Genomic DNA, 23,241 nt, shown 5'->3' with positions numbered 1-23,241 from the left:
CTGACTTGGCGTTTGGGAGCCACCAAAAAAACTTTTAAAAACTTTTGTGAGCTTCTGCTCCCCCCGATGCGTAGTTTCCTGATGGTCCGCCCCCAGGCCAAGCTGGGGCAGCCCCCTCCCCCTCCCCGCCTCCTGTGAGGCGCGCGGAGCCACCGCCCCCGGATCGGGTCGCAGGGGCGGGCAGGCGCGCACCCAGTGGCTGCCGCCGCCGCAGAAACCGCCGGCCTCCTCGGCCCCTGCCCCGCGGCGGCATGGACTACCTGACCACTTTCACGGGGAAGAGCGGGCGCCTTCTGCGGGGCACGGCCAACCGCCTGTGGGGCTTCGGCGGTGGCGGCGAAGCCCGGCAGGTGCGCTTCGAGGATTACCTGAGGGAGCCCGCCCAGGGGGACCCCGGGTGCGGGTCCCCGCCCCACCGGCCCCCGGCGCCGTCCAGCCCGGAGGGACCTGGTGAGCCCAGCCTTCCTTCGCCTCCCGCGCTGCCGACCCGGGCTGGGGGCTGAGGGTGGGGGCGGCGGTCAGGGCTCGGGGTGGGCGTGCGCGGGCCCGGCTGGCGCCGGACGCGAACTGAGCGGGCGGGGGTCGCGCGGCCGGGCGTTGGCAGGTGTGCCCGGGCGGGAGGCAGGGAGGGGGCGAGGAGGGAAGGACTCGCCCGGCTCCGGGGACGGAAGACTTTCTGTGTGCGTCGTAGCTTTTCCTGCTCTGCTCTTCCTGCTTTCTTCACCTGACTCGGCTGTGCTTACCCCGCCAAGCGTTTCGAGCGTACGAGCCATCCTTCTTGCCCTCCCGCTGGGAGGGGACTACGGCACCAATTACCCTGCCAGTGTTTTTCGTCTTTGAGATGGCTAAGAACGCCGTGCCTGGCTTGGTTTTGGTTTGAGTCAGTGTTTTTATTTGATATTTGTCAACTGTTAGGATTCACTTCAGCACTTCTAATAGCTTTGGAAGAGAAAACGCGTAATTGACACCGGAACCTAAGTTGATTTTTGTGTCCTGTACTTTGAAAGGCTGCGTGCGTGTTGTCTTGAGATGGCAGAACTTAGAAACTTTTTCTTCCCAGTGACCACTTGTACCCGCTCTTAGGTTAGTTTTCTTTCGTCATAATGGCTTCGTGCCGTTCTTTCAAGAAAAAAAAAAAAAAAAAGGTCACGGAGGCACAATATTGTTGCCTTATGGAATTTTAAAAAGCGCTCCCTGCAGAGGTATTGCGTATGGTTAACTTGCCCCAGTGTCATTGGCCTCCTCTAAGTTAATAAATAAAGTGGCAGGCCTCTCCTAGTTATTTGTATTTTGTTTTTGTTAGTTGTTTTAATACGCACTTTGCTGTTAGGAGAGTAAACTTAGGAACACTCGAGAGTTTAGAGTGGACAGAGGAACTCAGTATAAAATCTATCCACACTCCACATTCTGGTGTTCGTTTTAAAGCAGTGAAACGGTGGACACATCTGTAGATCTGTGGGTATAGGTGTGTAAGTGAAGCTTGGAAGAAACTTGAATATTAAAATCTTAATTTTAGCATGGCCCCTTTAAATATTTTTTTTCTCACTTTACATAACCTATCTTTAGAATTCCTGTTTATGGAATTAGAAAACGCAGAAGGGGCTACTTTATTTGTGCTTTGAAGAGTGTTAACCAGATGCAGAATTCTAAAGGTGGGACCAAGGATGAGGACTGAAATTTTAAAATGTTTGAAAATGAGCCTTTAGTTGCCTGGTTGAAAACAGTTGATATGTGACCAACCTCTAGATGGATGGAGAATTCAGAACTATGTGGTGGAACTTAAGCAGGAAGGAATATGATAGGTATTTTTAATGAACCTAAACATATATATTCGATTCATTCATTGGAAAACATTTATTGAGCAGACTGCTATAGCTGACACTCTCCTTCAGAGCTGCAGTTTCAAAATTCCTCTTGTATTGAAGCTGCCTTATCAACTCATGGCACATTGTTTAATATTTATGGTGCCCCCAGATCTCTGACACAAGTTGGCGAGGCCTTGTGATGTCCCAGTTATGACTACAGTTAGGTGGGCAGGTATGCCTGTCATTAACTTGCTGAAAGAATTTGTAAATTTTACTTAATCTCTTTGGGCCTATATTTTCTTGTTTGTAAATGAAGCTGATGAGATGATTCTCAAGGTTCTCAATTTCAGAGCTCTTTTTCATTTAGAACACAACTAGTGAAAATGACTGGTGGTAAAGCTAGAAAATAGCATTTGGGTATAAAAAACATTGTGGATCTATGAAGTTATGCCTACGGGGTTCTGAAGGCGGTTCAAGAAATAAGTGCCCCAGGAATAATTTGAACATCATTTTTAGAGTAAGTTTAGTTCCCTAGATTGACTCCTTTTGAGAGGCAACACATGTATATACAGGTAAAAAAAAATAGGTTGTGCTTTATTAGTTTCTGCTTAGCCTTGCTTAAAATGAGAACTCTCTTTTTTTGCAGCTGCCTACTCCCAATCAAGTTCGGATATAGGGGGTTGTTTTATTTTCTGTGAGTTTGTGTGTGTGTGTGTGTGTGTGTGTGTGTGTGTGTGTGTCAGAATGAGTGTCAGTCTGAAGGTTTTCTTTTGCCCTTACTGTTTGTGATTGCCTTTATTTCAGATGTTTATAACAGCTGCCTAAGGTTCCTTTTGTCTCTCACCCTTCGTTCAGTTCTTTAAAGTCTCCTATGTACTATAGCAGTATTTCTTGTACAGACCCCTTGTAGATTGGATGTACTTCGGGACCCCGTTTGTTGTTAGTGATCTTGCCCCATTTCGTGTTCAGTTGATAAAATCAGCTATGTTGGTAAAATAGCATTCCTGTTGACATATTAAGGGTGGTCTAGATAAAATTTTGGTTGAAAGTTCTTGATTTTACTGTTTTCTGTAAACAAACCACTTACTGGACTGTTAGTGTTACTGATGCCTTTACTCCTTTCCTAGGTGGCTGCCTTTGCTCTTACTAGCTTTTAGTGTTTTCTGACTCCCAACATTATATAGTTGCCCCCAAGAAGACCATAATTGGGGTTGGACACATTAAGGAGCTTATCACACCACTGCTATAGTTAATAACAGTTTGAAAGAAACATGTTGCAATTCTTGTTTTTACCTAAAGAGTCAATTATGACTTGATTCAAGAAAAATTTTTGGACCTTGAGTATTGCTCTTGTTTGGGAGCATGACCATAAGCCTATACTATGAAGCCTTTGAAAGTATTCACTTTACTAGATCATGTGGTTATAAATAAGTGTAAATAAGATTTATCAAGTTTAAGTCTCAGTTTATTGTGATACAGTTATTACCACAAACTACCCTGCTATGTCAACTTTTCCCACTTGGTGACAGTATACTTTAAATATATCTCAGTCCTGTTTAAATTTTATTTTCATTTTTTAGCAGTTAAAACGCTTATATTTTAGGAGGAAACAGCAATAAGCATAAAACTGCCAAGAACATTGGGGCGGCCACTAGCGAATATTTTTTTTAATCCTAACAATAACAAGTCTGCAAGCTAGGTGGGTACTGCTATCCTATTTTCCTGATGAAAAACGCAGCCAGACAGAGAAGTAAGGGATGGAGACTCTAGAATCCATTTGAATGTTATCTTTGAGTATATTTCTAAGAGTTAGAGCTTTCTTAGTGGGAGAAAAAAATGTGGGAAGAACATAGAGCTCTATCATGTATGATGTTAAATTAAGACAAGTTAAATTAGTTAAAGGCTAGGATGGATTGTCATTGAAGCTTCTTTACGATAGATAATTTAAATGAGTTGAAAAAGCAAAATCCAATGAAGATGTTAGAAAACTTAGATATATTTTAGGTTGGAAATTGCAGATGCAGATTATCTATAAGAGTTAGATAATAGTTTATCTTGAACCCGTAAAAGACCAAGTGCCTCTAAAAGATTTGGAGGGCCACTTGTTGCAGTGACTATTTAAAAAACAAAACAAAACTCACAGTGTTGGTCAGTGGAAGAGGGTGACCCTAGATGTCTGTACTTAGTCTCATTTCTTAAGGTGGGAACTGTGGGAGAGAGAAGAACCTCACCTTGATACACAATCTCACCCTGCTCTGATGGTAACTGATGGTAAGTTTGAGCTCATAATATCATTTCCTTCTCAAGTATGAGGTAGATTTCCCTATTTTAGAATTGCTGCTCATCTCACGGGATCACTGGAAGTCTTGTATTACCTGTTTCAGGACAAAACTGCCTCTGAATATTTGAGGCTATAGTAAAGCAATGATTCTCAGACTTTAGTGTGTGTCAGAATCACCTGAAAATCTTGTTAAAATAAAAATGAGGGGCCCCTTCCCCAGAATATCTGATGTAGTAGTAGTGCTTGTGGGTTGGGCCCCATAATTCACATTTCTAACACTTTACCAAGTAATGCTGGTGCTGCTGTTCTGAGGACCACACTTAGAGAATCGCTATTTTCCTTAAGGGATCTTTTATCCATGATAAGGTTAGAAGTAAATATAGGAATGATAAAATTTATTAAATGTTTAGTTTTAGTATTTTTGTATTAAGTTTAGGAATAATCAGTGTACTTGGTCTTCAAAATACTGTGTTTCAGAGAATTAGGCCTTATTAAAGTGAATACAAATTAGTTTTGTAAATACTATTTAAAGTGAGTATTTGTGTAATTGTTTTATAAATTGAGAGGCGCAAGTATTTGGCTAAATTTAGAAACCATGAGAATATTTAGAGCTTAATGTTAATTATATTTAGAACTTTATTCTAATGTATTTACGTACAGCTCTTAGAAGGTTTACTTGTTAGAGGCAATTAAAGTGTTTAAAATAGAATATAGTAAATTTATACATGCATTTTATGGATGTGAGAATATTTAATTACCCAAGTTTATAATAGGATTGTTGAGTTTGTTTTCTCTTGGAGTTGATCAGCTATCAAAAGCACCTGGAAAGTGTGTTAAAAGTTACTAGATTCTCAAATAAAATGCATTTTATAGACGAAGACTTAAAGGAAAACTAGGTTTTTATATTTGTACTTCAGTAAATCAAACATTAATTAAAAAGTAAAGTACTGTGTTATTAATGAAGTAGTTTTTTCTGTTTATAAAGACTCTCTTCTTGGTCACCAACAAACTTACGTTAAGAGACTCTTCATAAATTTTATTGTACCAGAAAGGGGCATGTTATAAGGTTGAATTCATGTGTTAGAGAAAGGCCAAAAATTTGCCTTTGTTTTCTGACATTCAGTGAAAAAAGGGAAATGTGATCAGACATAAATTAGTGTCCCTAAAATAAAGATAAAACTGTTGCTAAGATAGGAAGGAGAAACACAAACTAAATTTCTAATTTCACTTAATTTAAAATAGCCACATGTGCCTAACTGCTATCATATTGGATAATGCAGAAATAGAATCTAGAATCTTCCTGAGTGCAGTTCCTTACTAGTCACATTTGAGTGCTCAATAGTCACATTTGTTAGTGGCTACTAAAATGGATAACATAAGTATAGAACATTTCCATCATTGCTGAAAATTCCATTCATTGCAGGAATATCACTATTCCTGATAGAATGACAAAAAATTCTCATGGAACTCTAATATATCAAAAAGTATCTTTACCATCTTTACAGTAAATAGAGCTTCTGATTTCAAAAAGCTGCTTTTTAACACCATCCTTTAGTGTGATTCAGTGGTATAACAACAAAATGCAAGTAATAAAAGCAGTTCTTACAGGGCCAATGCAGTTAAACCAAATATGCAGTTACCAGATAGTATATCTTAACTCAGGGGTAAGTGCTAGATTATAAACTGCAGATTTTTACGTAGTGAAGACTCTAGATTTTAGATTTTCTAGAGCAGTGCTGCTCAATAGAACTTTCTGCAGCGATGGAAATATTTGGTATTTGTGTTATCTGTTATGGTAGCCACTAGGCAAATGTAGCTATTGAGAACTTGAAATGTGACTAGTGGGGAACTGAATTGAGGAATTTGGATTCTAGATTCTATATCTGCATTGCCCATTATGGTAGCAGTCAGGCACATGGGGCTATTGTAGTTTAAATTAAGTGAAATTAAAAATTTAGTGGTCAGCCCCACCTCCCACATTTTCAGCACTTCAAAGCCTCAAGGCTGGTGGCTACCAGACTGGGTAATGCAGATATAAACTATTTCTATCATTGCAGAAAGATTCACTGGGAAGCACTCTTCTTAGAGCAATGGGACTCCATCCTGACTGCACATTAGAATGCCCTTAGTAGATTTTTTAAAATTCTGATGGTAAGGCTCCACTTTTAGCATGAGATCTCTATGATTGGACAATAATCAAAGACTAGATCATAAATCAAAATTTGTAAGGTTAGGACTTCAACTAGTTTTAAGTTTCCCAGGTGATTCTAATGTGTAGATAGGATTAAAAACCACTATTTTCCTCAGTCCTGTTTCTCAATCAAATTACTGAGCCTTGATGAGTTTTTTGTTTTTGTTTTTGTCTGTTTTCTTCACAAGCACTTTGGACATGTACCTGTTTTATAATTCAGGTTCAGAAAAGAGATTCATGTTTAAATTGTATGCCAACATCTGGATGAGATTGAGACCTTCGGAAATTTGAGGTGACAATGAAAAGTTCCTGAAAAGAAGACACACTCATATGCTTGAAAGAGAAATGCTGAAGATAGATCTTAGTATATTTGCTTCCAGTCTTTCATAACACGTTCCTTTTTTAGTAAAATCATGTATGCTAACTATGAAGTAGTCATATACTGTAAAGGTTAAAGTTTAAAAGCCACTTCCTATCTAGCCATCGAGAGACATAACTGATATCAGGGTAGGCATTACTGTCAAGATCTATTCTGTGTATATGTACATACAGAATGATGGTTAGAAGGAAGGAGTAACTGAAAGGCATCATTTGTTTGCCCTAAGAAAGTATTTCCTAAAAGGTGTGTCTAAAGTTAAGCATATTTTTACAAATTGTTGATAAGACCTTGGTATTATTCTAAATTCAGTTTTAGGCAGGATCTACTTATTAAAAAAAAAAAAAAAAGTTTGTCTTGAGAGACAGAGAGTGCGAGCAGGAGAAGGCAGGGAGAGAGAGAAAATATCCCAGGTAGGCTCCATGCAATCAGCACAGAACCTGATGGAACCCATGAACCTGAGCCGAAGTCGAGAGTTAGACTCTTAACCCACTGAGCCACCCAGACACCCCTAGTTGGAATATACTTAATCCTTTGAGATGACATTAGCAGTTTCATCTCCCATATTTTTCCTCATCTCCTAATATTTACTTATTATATTATTTTTACATTTTCCATACTTGTAACATTCACAATGAGTTTTTCAGTTACATTTTTAAAACATTGTTCAGTACTCTCCACTAGTCCTTTTATCGTGCCCTCCTCATTCTTAAAGTTTTTATTTTGATATAGTTGGCATAACTTAAGTTTTCTGGCAATGAATAGTGTTTCCATAAAGAAGTCTTAAGCTAGAATGTTTTTACCCCTACTAGGTGATTTGCTTTTTATGAATGAATTCTTATTTTCCAAGCACTATAATTTAATCAGGAGCAGAAAGGGAATAATCAGATTTGTGTATGCTTATGTGTTGTGTAATAACTCTTGGGAATTACATCTTTCCTCTAGGATCCATGTTGGTAGAGCAGCCACTATATGGAACAGCCCTGGTCTTGACATAAAGGAAATAGAGAATTAAGATGTATAATGTGGGTCTTAACACTTTAACACTTTACCTGGAATAGCCATCACTTCTGTTCATGTTTCAGTGAGCAAAGCAAGTCACATGGCCATGTCAGACATCAGTGGGATACTGATTTTATATTCCTTCCCAGGGAGGAATACGGGATGCTTAGCAACAATGCAGTCTATCACAAGGTCTACTTAAAAAAAAATCCATTTATTTTGAGAGAGACCGAGTGTGCATGGGAAGGGCAGAAAGAGGGGGAGAGAGAGAATCCCAAGAGGGGGAGAGAGAGAATCAGGCTCCACACCTGATGGGGGGGGGGCGCTCCAACCCACGAACCACAAGATCATGACCTGAGCAGAAATGAAGGGTCAGTCGCTCAAAGGACTGAGCCACCCAGGCACCCTTCACAATTACTACTTTAGAAAGCAATTCTGTTAGTTTGACAGAGATTTGAAAATTGCTAGTCTTACTGTCACCTGTAGGGAAGCCTGTTTTTTCTGTCGGTTATTCAGTCTGCCAGTTGGATCCTCAAAAGCTCTATTAGCAGTGCTTCTCAGATTTATTGTGCATTCAGATCAATTGTGAATCAGTAGTTCTGGAATGACACCTGAGATTTCATAGTCACCATACGCTCCCAGGTGATGCCAATGCTTTTGGTCCTTGAAACAACTTTAAATAGCGAGGCTGTGTGTATATAGCTCTTATATATTGGAGCTTTTCACTTAGAAGCTGACCACTGAAAAAATCCTTGGCTAGATGGAGAAAGGGAGCAGTAAAGGGGAACAACTAATAGGTAGGAGACCAATAAGAATTTGAGATATGACTAAATAAAGGGAAAGATGAACATTGAGAAGGAGTTATTTTGTGAATGCTTAACAAAATATCAAATAAAATTGAACAAGCCTATCAAATTTGCCATGAAGTTCGCCTTTGCCAAGGCAGGTTTAGTGAACTGGGAAGAGAGAAGCCATTGTCATGCATTATGGAATCAGTAGGTGGTGATGGAGTAAAGACAGTGAAAGTAGATTTTTATTTTCAAGAATTCAACAATGAAAAGCAGATGGGGTGAAAACTGGAAGAGGATGTTCACAAAATTGAAGAAAAATTGAGGAATTTTTAAAATTTGTTTTTGTTTTGATTATGGGTAAGGAGTCATCAGAAGTAAAATGTTGAAAATACAGGCTTTTTTTCGTTTTTCCTGTATTACCTTACTGTAGAGGGAATCATTAGTAAAGCTGTAATCAGCAAATCTCTTGTAGTTTAGAATATCTGTATTATTGTGTTTGAAAATACTGACTCCCAGCTCAATATTTTTGAATTTATCACATATTTTATGAGTACTATCAAAATTATAGTATTCTGTTATAATGGGAATATTTTAGTACTTTAAAACTGGATCTCATGCTATTTTCATTGTTGGTTTTCAGGTGTTTTCTTCCTCCAGTTTGCCTTTCCTATTATTACCAAAATGATCTTTAATTTAAAGTTCTAGTACTGCTTTGTCAGTTCTCTGCTTAAAAATTTTTTGGGACTTCTGAATCTGGTAATAGTAAGCTGGGTAATTCACACTGTCCTGTTGAGAACAGTTTGAAAAGCAGAGCCAAAACAAAATAAATTTTATTGAGGGTATCAGAAAGCAAACTGATATTGACTAGATTAGGACCTGAGTGAGGACAGAGGCCAATTTGGGATTGCTTTTTCCCTGGGGAATGTGTTGATTCCAGAAATAGCACGGGGAGATTAAAAGGTGCGTTTAACAACATAGGGTATAAGGGAACAGGGATAAAATACAAAACCGACTACAAGGATGGTGGTGAACTCTTGCTTAGGACCCGAAAACATTGTACCTTAGGTATAGAAAAACTAAAGTTCGTAGATTCTTATAGGATATTGTCATAGCTTCAGATCATCACACATACATCTTTAGTAACACGATCTGGCATTGCTAGTATCCTCAGTTGTTTGACAGAAGCAAACAATATTTTCTGGAGAAATACAGCTTTTTGCGTGTCAAATTCTGTCAATAGGCAATTTTGCAAACTGTATGCAGCACACAAAAAAATATAATTAGGCACATGACAAGATCTCAGAAACAACAGTGAATAAAAACGGACTCACAGGAACTCTGGATATTGTAGTTATGATTTAAAATAGCTGTGTTGAAAAAACAGCTGTGTTGAGAGTTTTGAGCTAGTTGAGTATTTTGTAGAAAGATACAAACTATAAAAAAGAAAAATGGACATTCTAGAACTGAAAAATGTCATAGGTTGGCAAAATAAACCACATTCTCTAAAAAGCAAAAGAAATTAGAAGTTATAAAATATTTTGGATCAAACTATTAAAATATTGAAGTTTGTAGGATTTAGCTTAGAAGAGTGTTTATTCTAGATTACATATATGTGTCTGCTTCTGGTAATGATGGAGTAAAATCTAAGTCCCTTGCTTTTTTCACTCTATCAAGACAATTTTATCTTGGGGAAAGTTTTATATATTCATTTACGTATCAGGATTTTATTGAACACCTACTGTATGCCAGACATCATATAAGGTGCTGGGTATATAGAAAGATTTTTCAACCTTAATAGTGCTGACATTCTGGGAAGATAATTCTTTGTTGTAGGGGGAATGGGGTATACATTGTTTAGCACACAATGTTTAGCAGGGTACATGGCCTGTACCCACTAGATGCCAGTAACATTTTCCCAATGGCAATAACCAATAATGTGCCTCAGTTTCTTCGGTGTAAAATGATACCTACTTTATAGGGTTGAGGAATCAGATAAGGTGATAAATATGAAGTACTTAGAACAATGGCTTGCATATACTAAGCACTTGATAAATGTTAATTATTATTTTGATTGTTAAATCACAAATATGTATATATTCTTATTTGTAAATTTTTTTAATGTTTATTTTTGAGAGAGAGAGAGAGACCCATGTGCGAGTGGGGGTTGGGGGGCTGGTGCTGGCAGAGAGAGAGGGAAACAGAATATCGAATCAGGCTCCAGGCTCTGAGCTGTCAGGATAGAGCTTGATGTGGGGTTCGAACTCACAAACTGTGAGATCATGACCTGAACTGAAGTCAGATGCTTAACTGACTGAGCTACCCAGGTGCCCCTATGTATATATTTCTAAAGTGTAATAACTTCTGTGAGGAAGAAGACTAGGACCTCTTCTTTTCATACTCCCTCTCTGGATTCTTTTATGCTGGCAACTGTCTTTAAAAAGTATGTTATGACGTTACCTGACAAGAGATTGGGCTAGGTAACAACTATGATCATTTACAAGTCTCAGTTGTTCTTATTATGTGACTGTGTTTTCGTATTGTTAGAAGAGAATGATCAGTTTGTTTCGTTGTGCTCTGGTACTTATATTTATGAGTAAATGTTTTAATATTGGTTATTAAAATTTAGAACTGTTTGTAATAAAAATTATTAAAAATATGTAATTTAAATTATTAAAGTGGATACTTTCAATTTGTTTTAAAGTTTATAGAAAGCTGGTACATTGGTTTTCTTGTTCTAAACTGCTCTCCATGGTGAACTCTTGAAAATGAGAGCAATTGTAAACTTCATTGTGATTAAACATTTAATGAACTCTTGGGGTATTATGAAACACAAATTGAAAAACTTCTATTAGGCGAAGTAAATGTAGATTAATGGTTATTCCTAAAATCGATTAAGGATGGATATATATTATTAGTTAAAAGTAATCTGTAATTGTACTTGCATTGCTTAAGAAGTTTAAATGGCAAAATGAAGATAATGTTTTTGGCTCCCTCTACTGTTTATTAAAGAGCAGAAATTACTATTTAAAACTTTTAAAATAGTTTTACATTTAAGATAGATTAATATTTTATTATAAGAAAAATGAAATTTAAATATGTTATTCAGCAGAGAAAAAATAGAATAAGCAAAAATAATACACTTTTTCATAAGTATTATATCATTTTGCACTCATTTTTTTTAATTGGATGTTTTATTTATTTATTTTGAGAGGGAAAGTGAGCACAAGCAGAGCAGGGGCAGAGAGAGGGAGAGAATCCCAAGCAGGCTTCACACTATCAGCACAGAGCCCCATGTGGGGCTCCATCTCATGACCACAAGACCATGACCTGAGCCAAGACCTAAGAGTCGGACGCTTAACCAATTGAGCCACCCAGAAGCCTCTCATTTTACATTCCTGCCATAAATATACAAGAATGCTGCTTTTTCTACAATGTGTGGTCAGGCTTCTGAATTTTAACCAGTCTGATAGGTGAGAAATGGTATCTCAGTGTAGGTTAAATTTACATTTCTCTAGTTATGAGTTAGATTGAAAATAATTTTGTATGTTTATTTTTAAAAAAAATTTTTTTTAATGTTTATTTTTGAGAGACAGAGATAGAGCACAAGCAGGGGAGGGGCAGAGAGAGAGAGGGAGACACAACAGAATCTGAAGCAGGCTCCAGGCTCCGAGCGGTCAGCACAGAGCCAGACGCAGGGCTTGAACTCACAAACTGTATGTATGTATAATATGCATACATATATATATATATATATATATATATATATATATATATATATATATGTATATTTAAAATTCATTCCCTCCTAGGGGTGTAATATATGAGCCATAACTCTTTGTCTGTTTTTCTTTATGGGAAATTAATGACTTTATGAGAATTGGGGTAGTTCAAGGTACAGTTTAAGTTGTAGTTCATTCACACTGGAGGTTTGCCATGTCAGGCCCTTTGTTAGGCACTGAGGAGGCATTGTGGAACAAAAGCTCAGTATTTTGTAGGTTACCATTTAGTAGAAGGGATTAAAAAGAGATTGAAATTTAAAACTGTGCCAGTGCTATGGAGGAGACATACATATGCTATGGGATTAATAAAAGACACTTGGGTTAGCCTAGGTGATCAGAAAGGTTTTAGGAGAGCTTTTTCAGGCATTGTGAAACTGTGCTTTTTTGGGATTCAGACTTACCGTTTTTATTATTAATGCTTTATTAGAACCATTTGCCCAACTGAGCTACTTAGGTACCTATAAACAAACTCTAGTATGGTCAGAATTGAACTAAGATTGGATAGAGGGAAAACAAATAGACACTTTCTAGATTGTTTGGGTTTGGGTAGAACTAATTTTCTTTGAAAACTATCATTTTAATCTTGTAGAATGTTGATGGTGAATATTATAGCGTTTTGCCATTCACTATCTTTTTCAGTTTTGAGTTTTTTGTTCTTTAGAGATTGATTTTAATCATTTTAAATTACTTAGGTAAGAGTGGTATTTTATCATTTCAGTGTAATGATTGTTACATGAACTATGGATGAGAAGGTTAGCACTAATGCAAAATTTAAACTGAAACAGATACCGTAATCTTGGTAATAATGACATGTTCAAGTGAAGTGTCTTGATAAGCAAAGTGAAAAATACTACTTTATCGAAATGAAATGCACAAAGTGTGTTTATGTATGAAAGGGTATCTTAATTTATAGTCTGTAGACAAGGAATTTAGTAATTTAATTCAGTAGAGAAGACTCCATCTTTAACTATGGTTGTAAAAGTAGAGCTGTTTTCTCCTGTGAGGATTAATGTTACATTTTTCAGACTTGGTTTGGTAATAATAATAATATATCCTCAAATATAGTTTATTGTAATTAAGTTAGATTGGTTGAAAGAAATCCATAATTTAGTTTTCAATAAAATTTGATAATCCTTTTTGCTAAGAGTTGCTTATGTTTTGAATTGACTTCCAGTTATTATAGTGTCTCATACTGGTCGGCTCCTAAAGCAAACAAGGAGGAATACATTTTCTTTTTTGACGGTTGCATTTTAGAGCAGAGAATCCCAGGGAGCAAGCTGTATTAGTAGTTAGTCTAATAGATAACTGCCCACTGAGCTCTAGTTAGCAGTCCTTGACATTACTCTGAAAGGAAAATGAATTTATTTATTTATTTTTAATGTTTATTTATTTTTGAGAGAGAGAGACAAGAGTGTGAGCAGGGGAGGTGCAGAGAGAGAAGGAGACACAGAATCTGAATGAAGCAGGTTCCAGGCTCTGAGCTGTCAGCACAGAGCCCAGTGCAGGGCTCGAACTCATGGACTGCGAGTTCATGACCTGAGCTGAAGTTGGACGCTCAACTGACTGAGCCACCCAGGCGCCCCTGGAAAATGAATTTAATAGGAATTTTACCTCATTTTTTTTTCAGACACTGGCCAAAAGAAGACCTTAGACAAGAAAGATGGGAGACGAATGTCTTTTCAGAAACCTAAAGGAACTATTGAGTATACTGTAAGTTACTTTTTTAAAAAAGCTGATTTGTCTTTGTAAGAGTGTTACCTAAGACATTCTTTGTTTATACTGAAATAAATAAGATAAAAGTTGTTAAATTGCCTTATTTCAAAAATCGTGTTTTAATAACTTTTATTAATAATAATGTTTAAGATCTTAATTGTATTTTAGGGGTTTTTTTTTTCCTTAAAGAGAAATTTTATTAAGTGTGATAAAAGACAGTTATTCCGGCAAATTTAATTTAGTGTAGATGGTAATTTACAGGGAGTCAAAGGTCCTGTGTTCTAATAATTTTTATTAGATTAGGCCTTTAGGAAAATATTTACTCTTTGAGAAATGTGATCTTCATTATATTCCCAACAGTGTTAATGATAATGAAAAGGGCAGATAGAATACTTAAAAGATAAGTTGGTATTTATCTTCCAGAATAACCTCTCACATGATGGTTATTTGCACTGATTTATAGCTAAGTTTCTTTAGCTTTGAAATGGAACTTGTTTTTGTGTTCTTAAAATGACCTTCAAAATCTCCCTGCAGTCAGCTTTTTACATTTCTGGTTACCAAGGAAAACTGAAGTGAGAAGTCAACTTTAGTCTGTGGTGTAATGCTCATTGGCTTGTGTGTAAATGTTGTTTATTTAGCTAATGTTAATAATGTTATACGCCAATTATTTTAGCTGACCTTAATTTTGTGTTACTGTTTGTGTTTTTCTAATATGTTATAACTGTATTAAGAAAGTAGAAATTTTAAACAATTTCTGTATTTGCATCATCATGAAACCTTCCAGTCTTGGTTCGAATCTTAATATTTTCCATGAATCCTTAAAATTGAAGAAATTATCAAAACCTTAGAGTTACACTTTATTTCTATATATTGCATAATTGATGATTTGAGACTTTAAGTATTTTTTAAAAGTTGAGAACCAGGTATTTAGGGTAGAAGTAGTTTTACCATTGAAAGAATCTCTTCTTAAAGCATATTATAAACTTCAGTGTGCTTGTACCTTCTCTGCATGATTGAGAAATGGAGAAAATAGGTTCAAATAGTAAAATAATGGGTTATGTAATTTGATGTATTTGTTAGTGTTTATTCAGGCATAAGATTATAGGCATGAGACATACGATGTTATCTATACATGTAATTGTGTGATTGTGAAGAATTGTGAAAGTTTAGTTTGTTTTTAATTTTAGGAGTTTACCATTCTTTTCTTGTAATTCAATAAAACTTGTGTTATCTGTAGCAAAGTTAAATTTAACTTAAGAACCATTATTTTGGGGCGCCTGGGTGGCGCAGTCGGTTAAGCGTCCGACTTCAGCCAGGTCACGATCTCGCGGTCCGTGAGTTCAAGCCCCGCATCAGGCTCTGGGCTGATGGCTCGGAGCCTGGAGCCTGTTTCCGATTCTGTGTCTCCCTCTCTCTCTGCCCCTCCCCCGTTCATGCTCTGTCTCTCTCTGTCCCAAAAACAAATAAAAAACGTTGAAAAAAAAATTAAAAAAAAAAAAAAAAAAAGAACCATTATTTTGTGGGGGGAGGTTAATTGAAACTTGAAATTATATTTTGTCTTAACATTATATGTGACCTTTTGGAAATAATCAAGTATTAACCAGAAAACTTATAAAACATCCTTTTGCAGGTCTTTGTTTAGACTTTTTCCCCTTGTTTTTTAAGTCCTTTGTTTATTCCCTATGCCATATCCTAGAAGAAAGAAATGTATTTCTAAAACTAAGATTTTATTATCTTATATTCTATTCTTGTTATAGTTTTATAAAATTTTCATATAGCATCTTTATATAAAATATATGACATGATTTTTATATTTAGGAAAATGTATTTCTCCCTATATTTCTCTTAAAATAAAACTTTTAATATAATGTACTCTCAAAATTTGTTCTGAAATATTTATGATATAGCTTAAATACATTTTAAACCACCTAAATGTATTATATATTAATCATTGCATCGTAGCTTTAAAATTAAAATCATGCATATGTATATGTGTGTATATATTTGCATATACACACGTACATACTGTTTTTCATTGTGAAATCACTTTAAGTAGGAATCCAAAGTAGACCGTGAAAATGCTATACATTATCATTTTATTCCTAGTTAACTTAATATTTGTATACCTTTATCATGAAAGAGCCTTTTCCAAGGTCACTAATAATTTTCTAATTATCAAACTCTGGCCTTTTCTTTGTTGCTTTTTGCGCATTGTTCCTTCTGATTTTATTTTTTTCCGTTTTAAGTTATTTTCAGTGAGGATCTGGGAATGGATAATTAGACAATGTCTGAAAGTCTTCACTGCACCCTCATTCCTGGGAGTTCACCAGTCTGTTAATTATCAGGCTGAGAGTTCTTTTCTCACACAACACTTTCCGTATTGTAATCCAGTGTCCTATGTCCCTCTGTTGCCTTTTTATTCATTTTTAGGCAGTCGTCTTGTTTTAAGATTGTTTTTGGAGTTTCCTTTTTTTTCATTACAGTTCTGCAGTGCTACTGTGATAAGTCTAGATTCAGACATATTTTTACTTAAGTGTGTGTCTTCAGTCTAAGGAGTATGCCATTCATAATTCTGAAAGATGGTCACCCATCTTTTTTTTTTATTATTATATCTCCCTTTTTTTTTTTCTCTGTGCTTGAAACTAATTGCACTACATTTTGCTTTCATCATGCATCATTGCCCTGGTATTCTTGCTGTTATTTTGACTGTATCTTCCATCTCTTACTGGCTATTTCTGCTCTTCTTGATTCCAAATGTAAGTGGTCCCAGGTTTCTTTTCACTTTTCCACTTACAGATTCCATTACCTGGAGATCTTAAGGAATTTAAAACTGTGTGGAGTGAGAACCCAAATTTTTTCTATTCCTGCCTTTCTACATGCATGTATTTCCCACTGTCACTTTATACTTAACGCACTGTAGGAAACCTCTCACCAATTTCTCCATCCTTGCCCAATGCTCCATTTTCTTGTTTCCATTTCCCTTCAGTTTGTTATTCGTCCAGGTTGGAATTTTGGGATTCAACATCAATTGCGTATTACCATTCGCACCCCTGACCTGCTACTACTGCTACTACCACCACCACCATTGCAACCTCATTCAATCCATGAGCGCTTTCGTGAGTCTTAGTTGGAAACCTTATAAACCTTAATCTCGTCCTTTACATTTTTTTATTACTTTCAACCTCATTTACTGCAGTGTTAAATTGGTTTTTCTTCTCTTATCTCATTAGTCCTAGACCTGTTGCTACTCGGGCCATGTAGCTTCTTCGCTTTCTAATGATTGATGATTTTTATTACATTCATCATCCCATCTGAAAGGATCATTGTATGGATAAAATGTGATTATATGAAAGTACTTTGTAAACTTACACGTTACTGCAAAATATAATTTGTTTACAGAGACCTGCCTATATCATCTCAATAGGTTAAGTGATAGGTCATCTCATTACATAGATGAGAACGTTTGCACAGAAGGAAGCAGAACTAGTTTATTATCCAATGTATTTGTCACAGATTTGGTTTTATATAACCATTAAAGAAAAAAATACATGCTATTTTTTTTTTACATTATATACCTAGCTACTTTTCCTAACTTTCAAAGTTTTCTACAGCCTAATTCTAAATGCCCTTCCAATCTCATCCTTTTTTAGAATTAACTCTAGTAACTCACCTTCCTGAAATCTTAAACTCAATAGTGTACTCTGGGTGGTTTAGGGGGAAGAAATAGTATCGCACAAAAGTGTTTTGTACTTTTCTGTCTCCTAACCGTGTCAGTCCTATTCTCTTCGCTTTGAATGTTCTTTCCTTCTCTCTACTTCTCAAATTCCTATTCCTTCTTCAAAATCTAGCTTTTAAATCTTTTTAATAAAGTCTTCCTTGGACAATTTGTAGCAAATGTGTTGCACTATCTATACTCGGAACTTCTGTTATATTTGTTTCATTTAAATTGCTCTTCATCTTTCTTGAAACCTTTTTTGTCTTTCTTATTTTTCAACTATGTTGTAAATCCCTTGTGCACTAATACCACTTAGTTACGCTTAATGTTATCCTATAGAGCTCTTATAATGCCTTATGTATAGAGGACTCCAAAGGCATATACTGACTGATCAAATGACTTTTTCTTTCAGGATAATTGGCAAAATCCCATGACTTAAAATATACTAAGTCAATCATTGAAATATACTAATGATTTAGAAGTAGATTGCTAAATTTTGGTTCACATATTATCTAATTTGCATATTTAAATGGCAGAATATAAACATAAAGGTATAATATTTCCAGTTTAATATAAACATATAGATACAGTATTTTCAGTTTAATACAAACATTCTTGGCTAAAATAAAATTTGTTATGTTTCTAGGTTCCATATGTGTTAGAAACTATTTAAAGGAATAGTACATTTTTAAAGCCTTTGTGAAATAAAAATCATTTGTGTTTTGTAAATTATATTGTGTGTTTTGAAATTACTTGCAGTAGAGGCCCACATATAATTATGATATACTGTGATAAAGCATACACACTGTATCATAATAGGTTGAGACCATCTGCTATCAAAACACAAAACTTCTCAAGTTATCCTATATCTAAAGATGGAAAATACCACTTGTTAATCAAATGTGAGTTTGGTCCACAGACATATTAATGGTATTAAACATCAGGTTTTAGCTTTTCTGTTTTAACAGATTCAAATAATTTATTTTTTCTTTTAAACAGGTTGAATCAAGGGATTCTTTGAATAGTATAGCCCTGAAATTTGATACAACGCCCAACGAACTTGTTCAATTAAATAAGTTATTCTCCCGAGCAGTTGTTACTGGACAGGTATCTTTTTTTAATGATTGGTACTTAGAAGCATTAAGTAGTAAGACAGAAATTATCCATTGAAGTATAGTTAATAATATGGAAATTTTAGGAATAATTTTATGCATGTTTTGAACAAATCATATTGGCTCTAGAAGAGAAAATTGTCATTTGTTGCATATTAATTTTTTTAATACAAATTGAAAAGAATTGTGAATTATCTTACTAAAATACTCAAAGCAATAGCATGTACATGATAAAAACCTCAAAAATTTTTAAAGGTAAGTTATCCCATCTTCGACTTCTAGTTTCCTTTTCTAGAAGCAACCACATTTACAGTTTGTATACTCTTCCAGAAGCCTTTCTGTCTCTTTTTTTCTTTTTGTCTCAATTTAACTTTGATTCTTAGAAAATATTTAAGTGTGGCTTCACCTCAGACTTTTTCATGTGTAGGTAGTGTTACACTATATTGACATATTAACAAGATACAGTAACTTTACACCGTTTCAGCTCTTTTGTTATTATAAACATTGATGTAGAGAACAATCTCGCTCTTTTTTATATATGCAGGAGTTTCTGTAAAGTCCTAGAAGTAAAATTGATGAGTTAAATGATACATGCATTTTAAATTTTGTTAGCTGTTACCAAATTGTCCTGTAAGAGGAACACCCATAGTATATGATAATTATTGTTTCCCTACCCTGTCTTTGGCACTATTTATTATCAAACTTGTCTAAATAGAATATAAATGTCTTTTTTTGTGTTGTTAGAATTATTGTAATAAATATTCTTTAAATCTGAATATTTTTATTTTCTGTTTATTGGTGAAGGTCGTTAATGGTACTTGCCTATAGAACACCATTCAGTTGTTAATATTTCAGTTTGAGTGAATCTTCATTTGAATGTTTTCTTGCAGGTTTTATATGTTCCTGATCCTGAATATGTCTCCAGTGTTGAGAGCTCTCCATCTCTAAGTCCCATAAGTCCTCTGTCACCAACATCTTCTGAGGCTGAATTTGATAAGGCCACTGTAAGTGTCCCTACTTTTCAAAGATAACTATGAAGAAATCTCAATATATCTTCATTGTTTTTTATTCTACTTTGACTATGGTTAAAACTAAAGTTTACCTTTTTATTCTGTTACATAACAGTTGTTTTTTTGTTTTGTTTTGTTTTTTTTTGTTACATAACAGGTTTTAAAGGGAACATTCTTATTAAACCAAACAGCTTAAATTATCTCACTGTTGTTATTGGTGGTAGTCCAAAGATATTCATCAACTCTCTCTTATAAATGCCATATAATAATTTAAAGAAGGAGTTTTACCTGACATACATGACAATTTCATGATAGGAAGTCCATGCCCAATTAATTTTTATTTCAGTTTTCTGTCACTGTTTTTATTTACCTAGAACACTTGAGTTTATTTTTGACACACTGCCTTTTAAAAAATAATTTATCAGGGCAGCTGTGTGGTTCCGTCAGTTAAGCATCTGACTCTTGATTTCTCACGGTTCGTGAGATTGAGCCCCCCACATCCAAAGCAGGCTCTGTGAGCACAGAGCCTACTCAGGATTCTCTCTCTCACTCTCTCTTTGTCTCTCACCGACACATGTGCACTCTCTAAAAAATAAACAGTTTTAAATAATTTATCATCTTGGGGTGCCTGGGTGGTTCAGTCGGTTGGGCGTCCAACTTCAGCTCAGGTCATGAACTCGCATCCTGAGTGGCTCTGTGCTGACAGCTCAGACCTGGAGCCTGCTTCAGATTCTGTGTCTCCCACTCTCTCTCTCTCTGCCCCTTCCCTAATCATGCTGTGTCTCTCTCTGTCTCTCAAAAATGAATAAATGTTAAAAAAAATTTAAATAATTTATCATTTAATCATTCTTCTAAGTATTCTTAGCAATTAATAGTGGATTGATTTACCTAGCATTTTCAAGGAATGTTCTATATAAGTTACATTTTACAAATGAATTTTAAAGGATCAAATGGTATTTAATAATTTTGATTAAAATCTCTCTGAAAGGAATTATATTTTTGTGCCTTTTTTTGTAAATTCATACTAATCATGACTTCCCATTTTCATGATGGCTTAAAGATTATGGTTATATATAAAAGGCTATTCGTATATTAAATGCCTAAATTCCTGTGGGAGATTTTTTGGTGTTGCCTTGCCTGCTTTAGGAGACATCCTTTTTTTCTCTGCCCAGTTTGCACTCACAGTTTAAGATACCAAATGACCTATGAGTAAGAAAATACAAATTATTAATGTTAATTTGCCTACAGATTATTAGACATTGGTTTCTAACCTCTGTTGTTAAACTAGTTGCACTTCTTTCTTGGAATACCTTGCCCAGGGACTGTGTGTGTGTGTGTGTGTGTGTGTGTGTGTGTGTGTGTGTGTGTGTGTGAGAGAGAAGTGGGGTCATTTTCAAATATGTATTTGTTGGATATCTTATTTATATAAATATGACAGCACTGTACTTTAGAATGCAGTCACATGAAAGGAATATATTCTGTTTTTCACTGTTGATGAATGTGGAAGTCAGGTTCTAATGAGTAGGTATTGCTGGACTAAATGATCTAAGAATATGTTTTTGAACATAGCCATGCTATTTTCCCATAAGACTTACAAAGAGCTGGACTCACAAGGAGTGCAGCAACAAAGGAGATGTAGTGTTAGGTTAATTTACCTTCTTTTTCAAAGCCTAAAGCGAAATTGTGGAAACAACTGTAGCATCGTGCCTGACGAAAAGTCTATGGGGTCCTTTTCTGTCCCTCATCCTTAACCTGAGTCTTCCTACCAACTGACTTTCTTGAAAGGCACAAGATCAGAAAGAAGAGAATGCTGAAACTCAAGGGAGCAACAAGGCCAGGCCTTCTCCTGTGTGAAATGCTCTCTTCCTCACTTTTGCCATGCTAGTGAAATAGAGGGAGAGAATAAAAAGGCATATGAATGACCTTTTAATCTGTAGTGACTCAACTGCTGTCAAAGATGCCCAGAAAGTATCCTCTAATATAACTGGTCATAATGAATAAGTTCTTTCTCTCTAGGATGGATCCAGGAAGGAGTTAAGAAACATTGAGTTCTTGAAGTTTTCCCTATTGATTATAGGCAATAGTTAGAAATAATTATTTTGAACGGCAATTTCATAAACTGTATTTTTTTACCTAGAAATATGTTAATTACTTGACTCCCAAGATAATATTCCTATGTAACTTTCTATATATTTCAAGTGTTTATAGCTCTATATTATAATCATTGGATTTATGTCTGCCATTCTAAGTCCCTTAGAAGCAAGGATCTTACGTTTTATTAGATACAACTCATTTAGTATTATTGTCACATGTTTTTCCCAGAAATTGTCAGAGTTTATATTTCTAATAATCACCTGTAGCTTTCTGAATGTTCAGCTGTTTAGTGGCTTACGAATGAAGCTAAAATGATAGGCTCCTGGCTTTGTTAGTATAAAGGATCTCAGTGGGTTTTTTAAATAATTATCACATAAAAATATTATCTTTGAGAATTTCCAGGGTCAAACAATTTTCTCACATTTTTTTTTTCTTCACATATTGGTGAAGAAACATGGAAAGAGGTGGAACCAATGTTAAGTGTAAATAAAAAATAAATAGCTAAAATTTACCGTGTGTCAGTAAGTATTGTCATTTATTCCCAACCTCAACTTGGCCTGGCTGGTTTTTTTGTTTTTTTGTTTTTTTTTTTTTCTTCTGGACCGATTCTGCATCCTTTTCTATCCTCTTTTGGGCTTTAGACTATATCAGCAGGCTCCCTAGACCTGCTTTTCCTGGTTTTGGTTTTTCGAGAACATTGGCAGAAGATAAGACGAAAGGAGTGAGAAAGGGGCATATTTATTCTCCTAGCTCCCTCCCTACAAGGTCACTTCAGAGTGGCTGCATTCTCTAACCTCTCATCTCATCAGACAACCCTTTCCACAGATCCCTCTGTAGGTATCTGTTTCTCCCCTTAACCTTTTTAGGCCTATGGATGATAAGGAAGCCTCTGTTATTCATATACGCTGCATAATACTTTTGTAAATAGTTCCATTTTAAAACTCTCTAAATTAACTCAAGTTGATATGCCACCAGCTTCTTCTGGTACCTGACCAATAACAGTGTTTATTTTACATATAAGGAAACTGAGGGAGAGATGTTAAGTAATTTGTGTCTAAGGTCCTTTGGTTAGCTAGTAGCTGAGTTAGGATTCCAAACCAAGTAGTCTGATCCAGAGCTCATATTCTTTATTACCACTTTATAGCTGGAATATCAAAATGTGTAATATTTAATCGTATTGTACAAAAAAAGATGACCATAAGTCAACCTTTTCGGTTCACTTGGTCTAGCAATGCTTTGCTTTTTGCACATTTGAATATTTGGGGCAATGATTGAGGCTCACTAGATAGATGTTTGTACTCTGTACTTTTAAGGACCTTTCTATCCCTAGTGGCTAAAACAGAATTGCACAAAGAAACTTCACAAAGCCCTG

General features: G+C 35.6%; 1 protein-coding gene across 8 annotated transcripts in view; it reads left to right on the top strand.

Moving 5' to 3' along the window:
- The window catches only part of OXR1 (oxidation resistance 1), a 457,575-nt gene that overhangs the window by 381,565 nt on the left and 52,769 nt on the right, over positions 1–23,241 (top strand). For 4 of the 8 annotated variants that reach the window (XM_086696101.1, XM_025922909.2, XM_025922908.2 and 1 more), the window contains 3 exons: positions 13,853–13,935; positions 18,653–18,760; positions 19,656–19,769. In XM_086696101.1, coding sequence (XP_086552227.1) covers positions 13,853–13,935; positions 18,653–18,760; positions 19,656–19,769 — 305 coding nt within the window. Of the gene's footprint in view, positions 1–139; positions 451–654; positions 763–13,852; positions 13,936–18,652; positions 18,761–19,655; positions 19,770–23,241 lie in introns of those variants that run through there. The other 4 variants (XM_086696103.1, XM_086696102.1, XM_086696106.1 and 1 more) reach the window with 3 other exon arrangements.

This window comes from Puma concolor, chromosome F2 (genome assembly GCF_028749965.1).
Source record: "Puma concolor isolate L17-30 chromosome F2, mPumCon1.1.hap2, whole genome shotgun sequence".
NCBI lineage: Eukaryota > Metazoa > Chordata > Mammalia > Carnivora > Felidae > Puma > Puma concolor.
The sequence above is the reverse complement of the archived record's forward strand: the minus strand, read 5'-3'. Positions and strand labels throughout refer to the sequence as shown.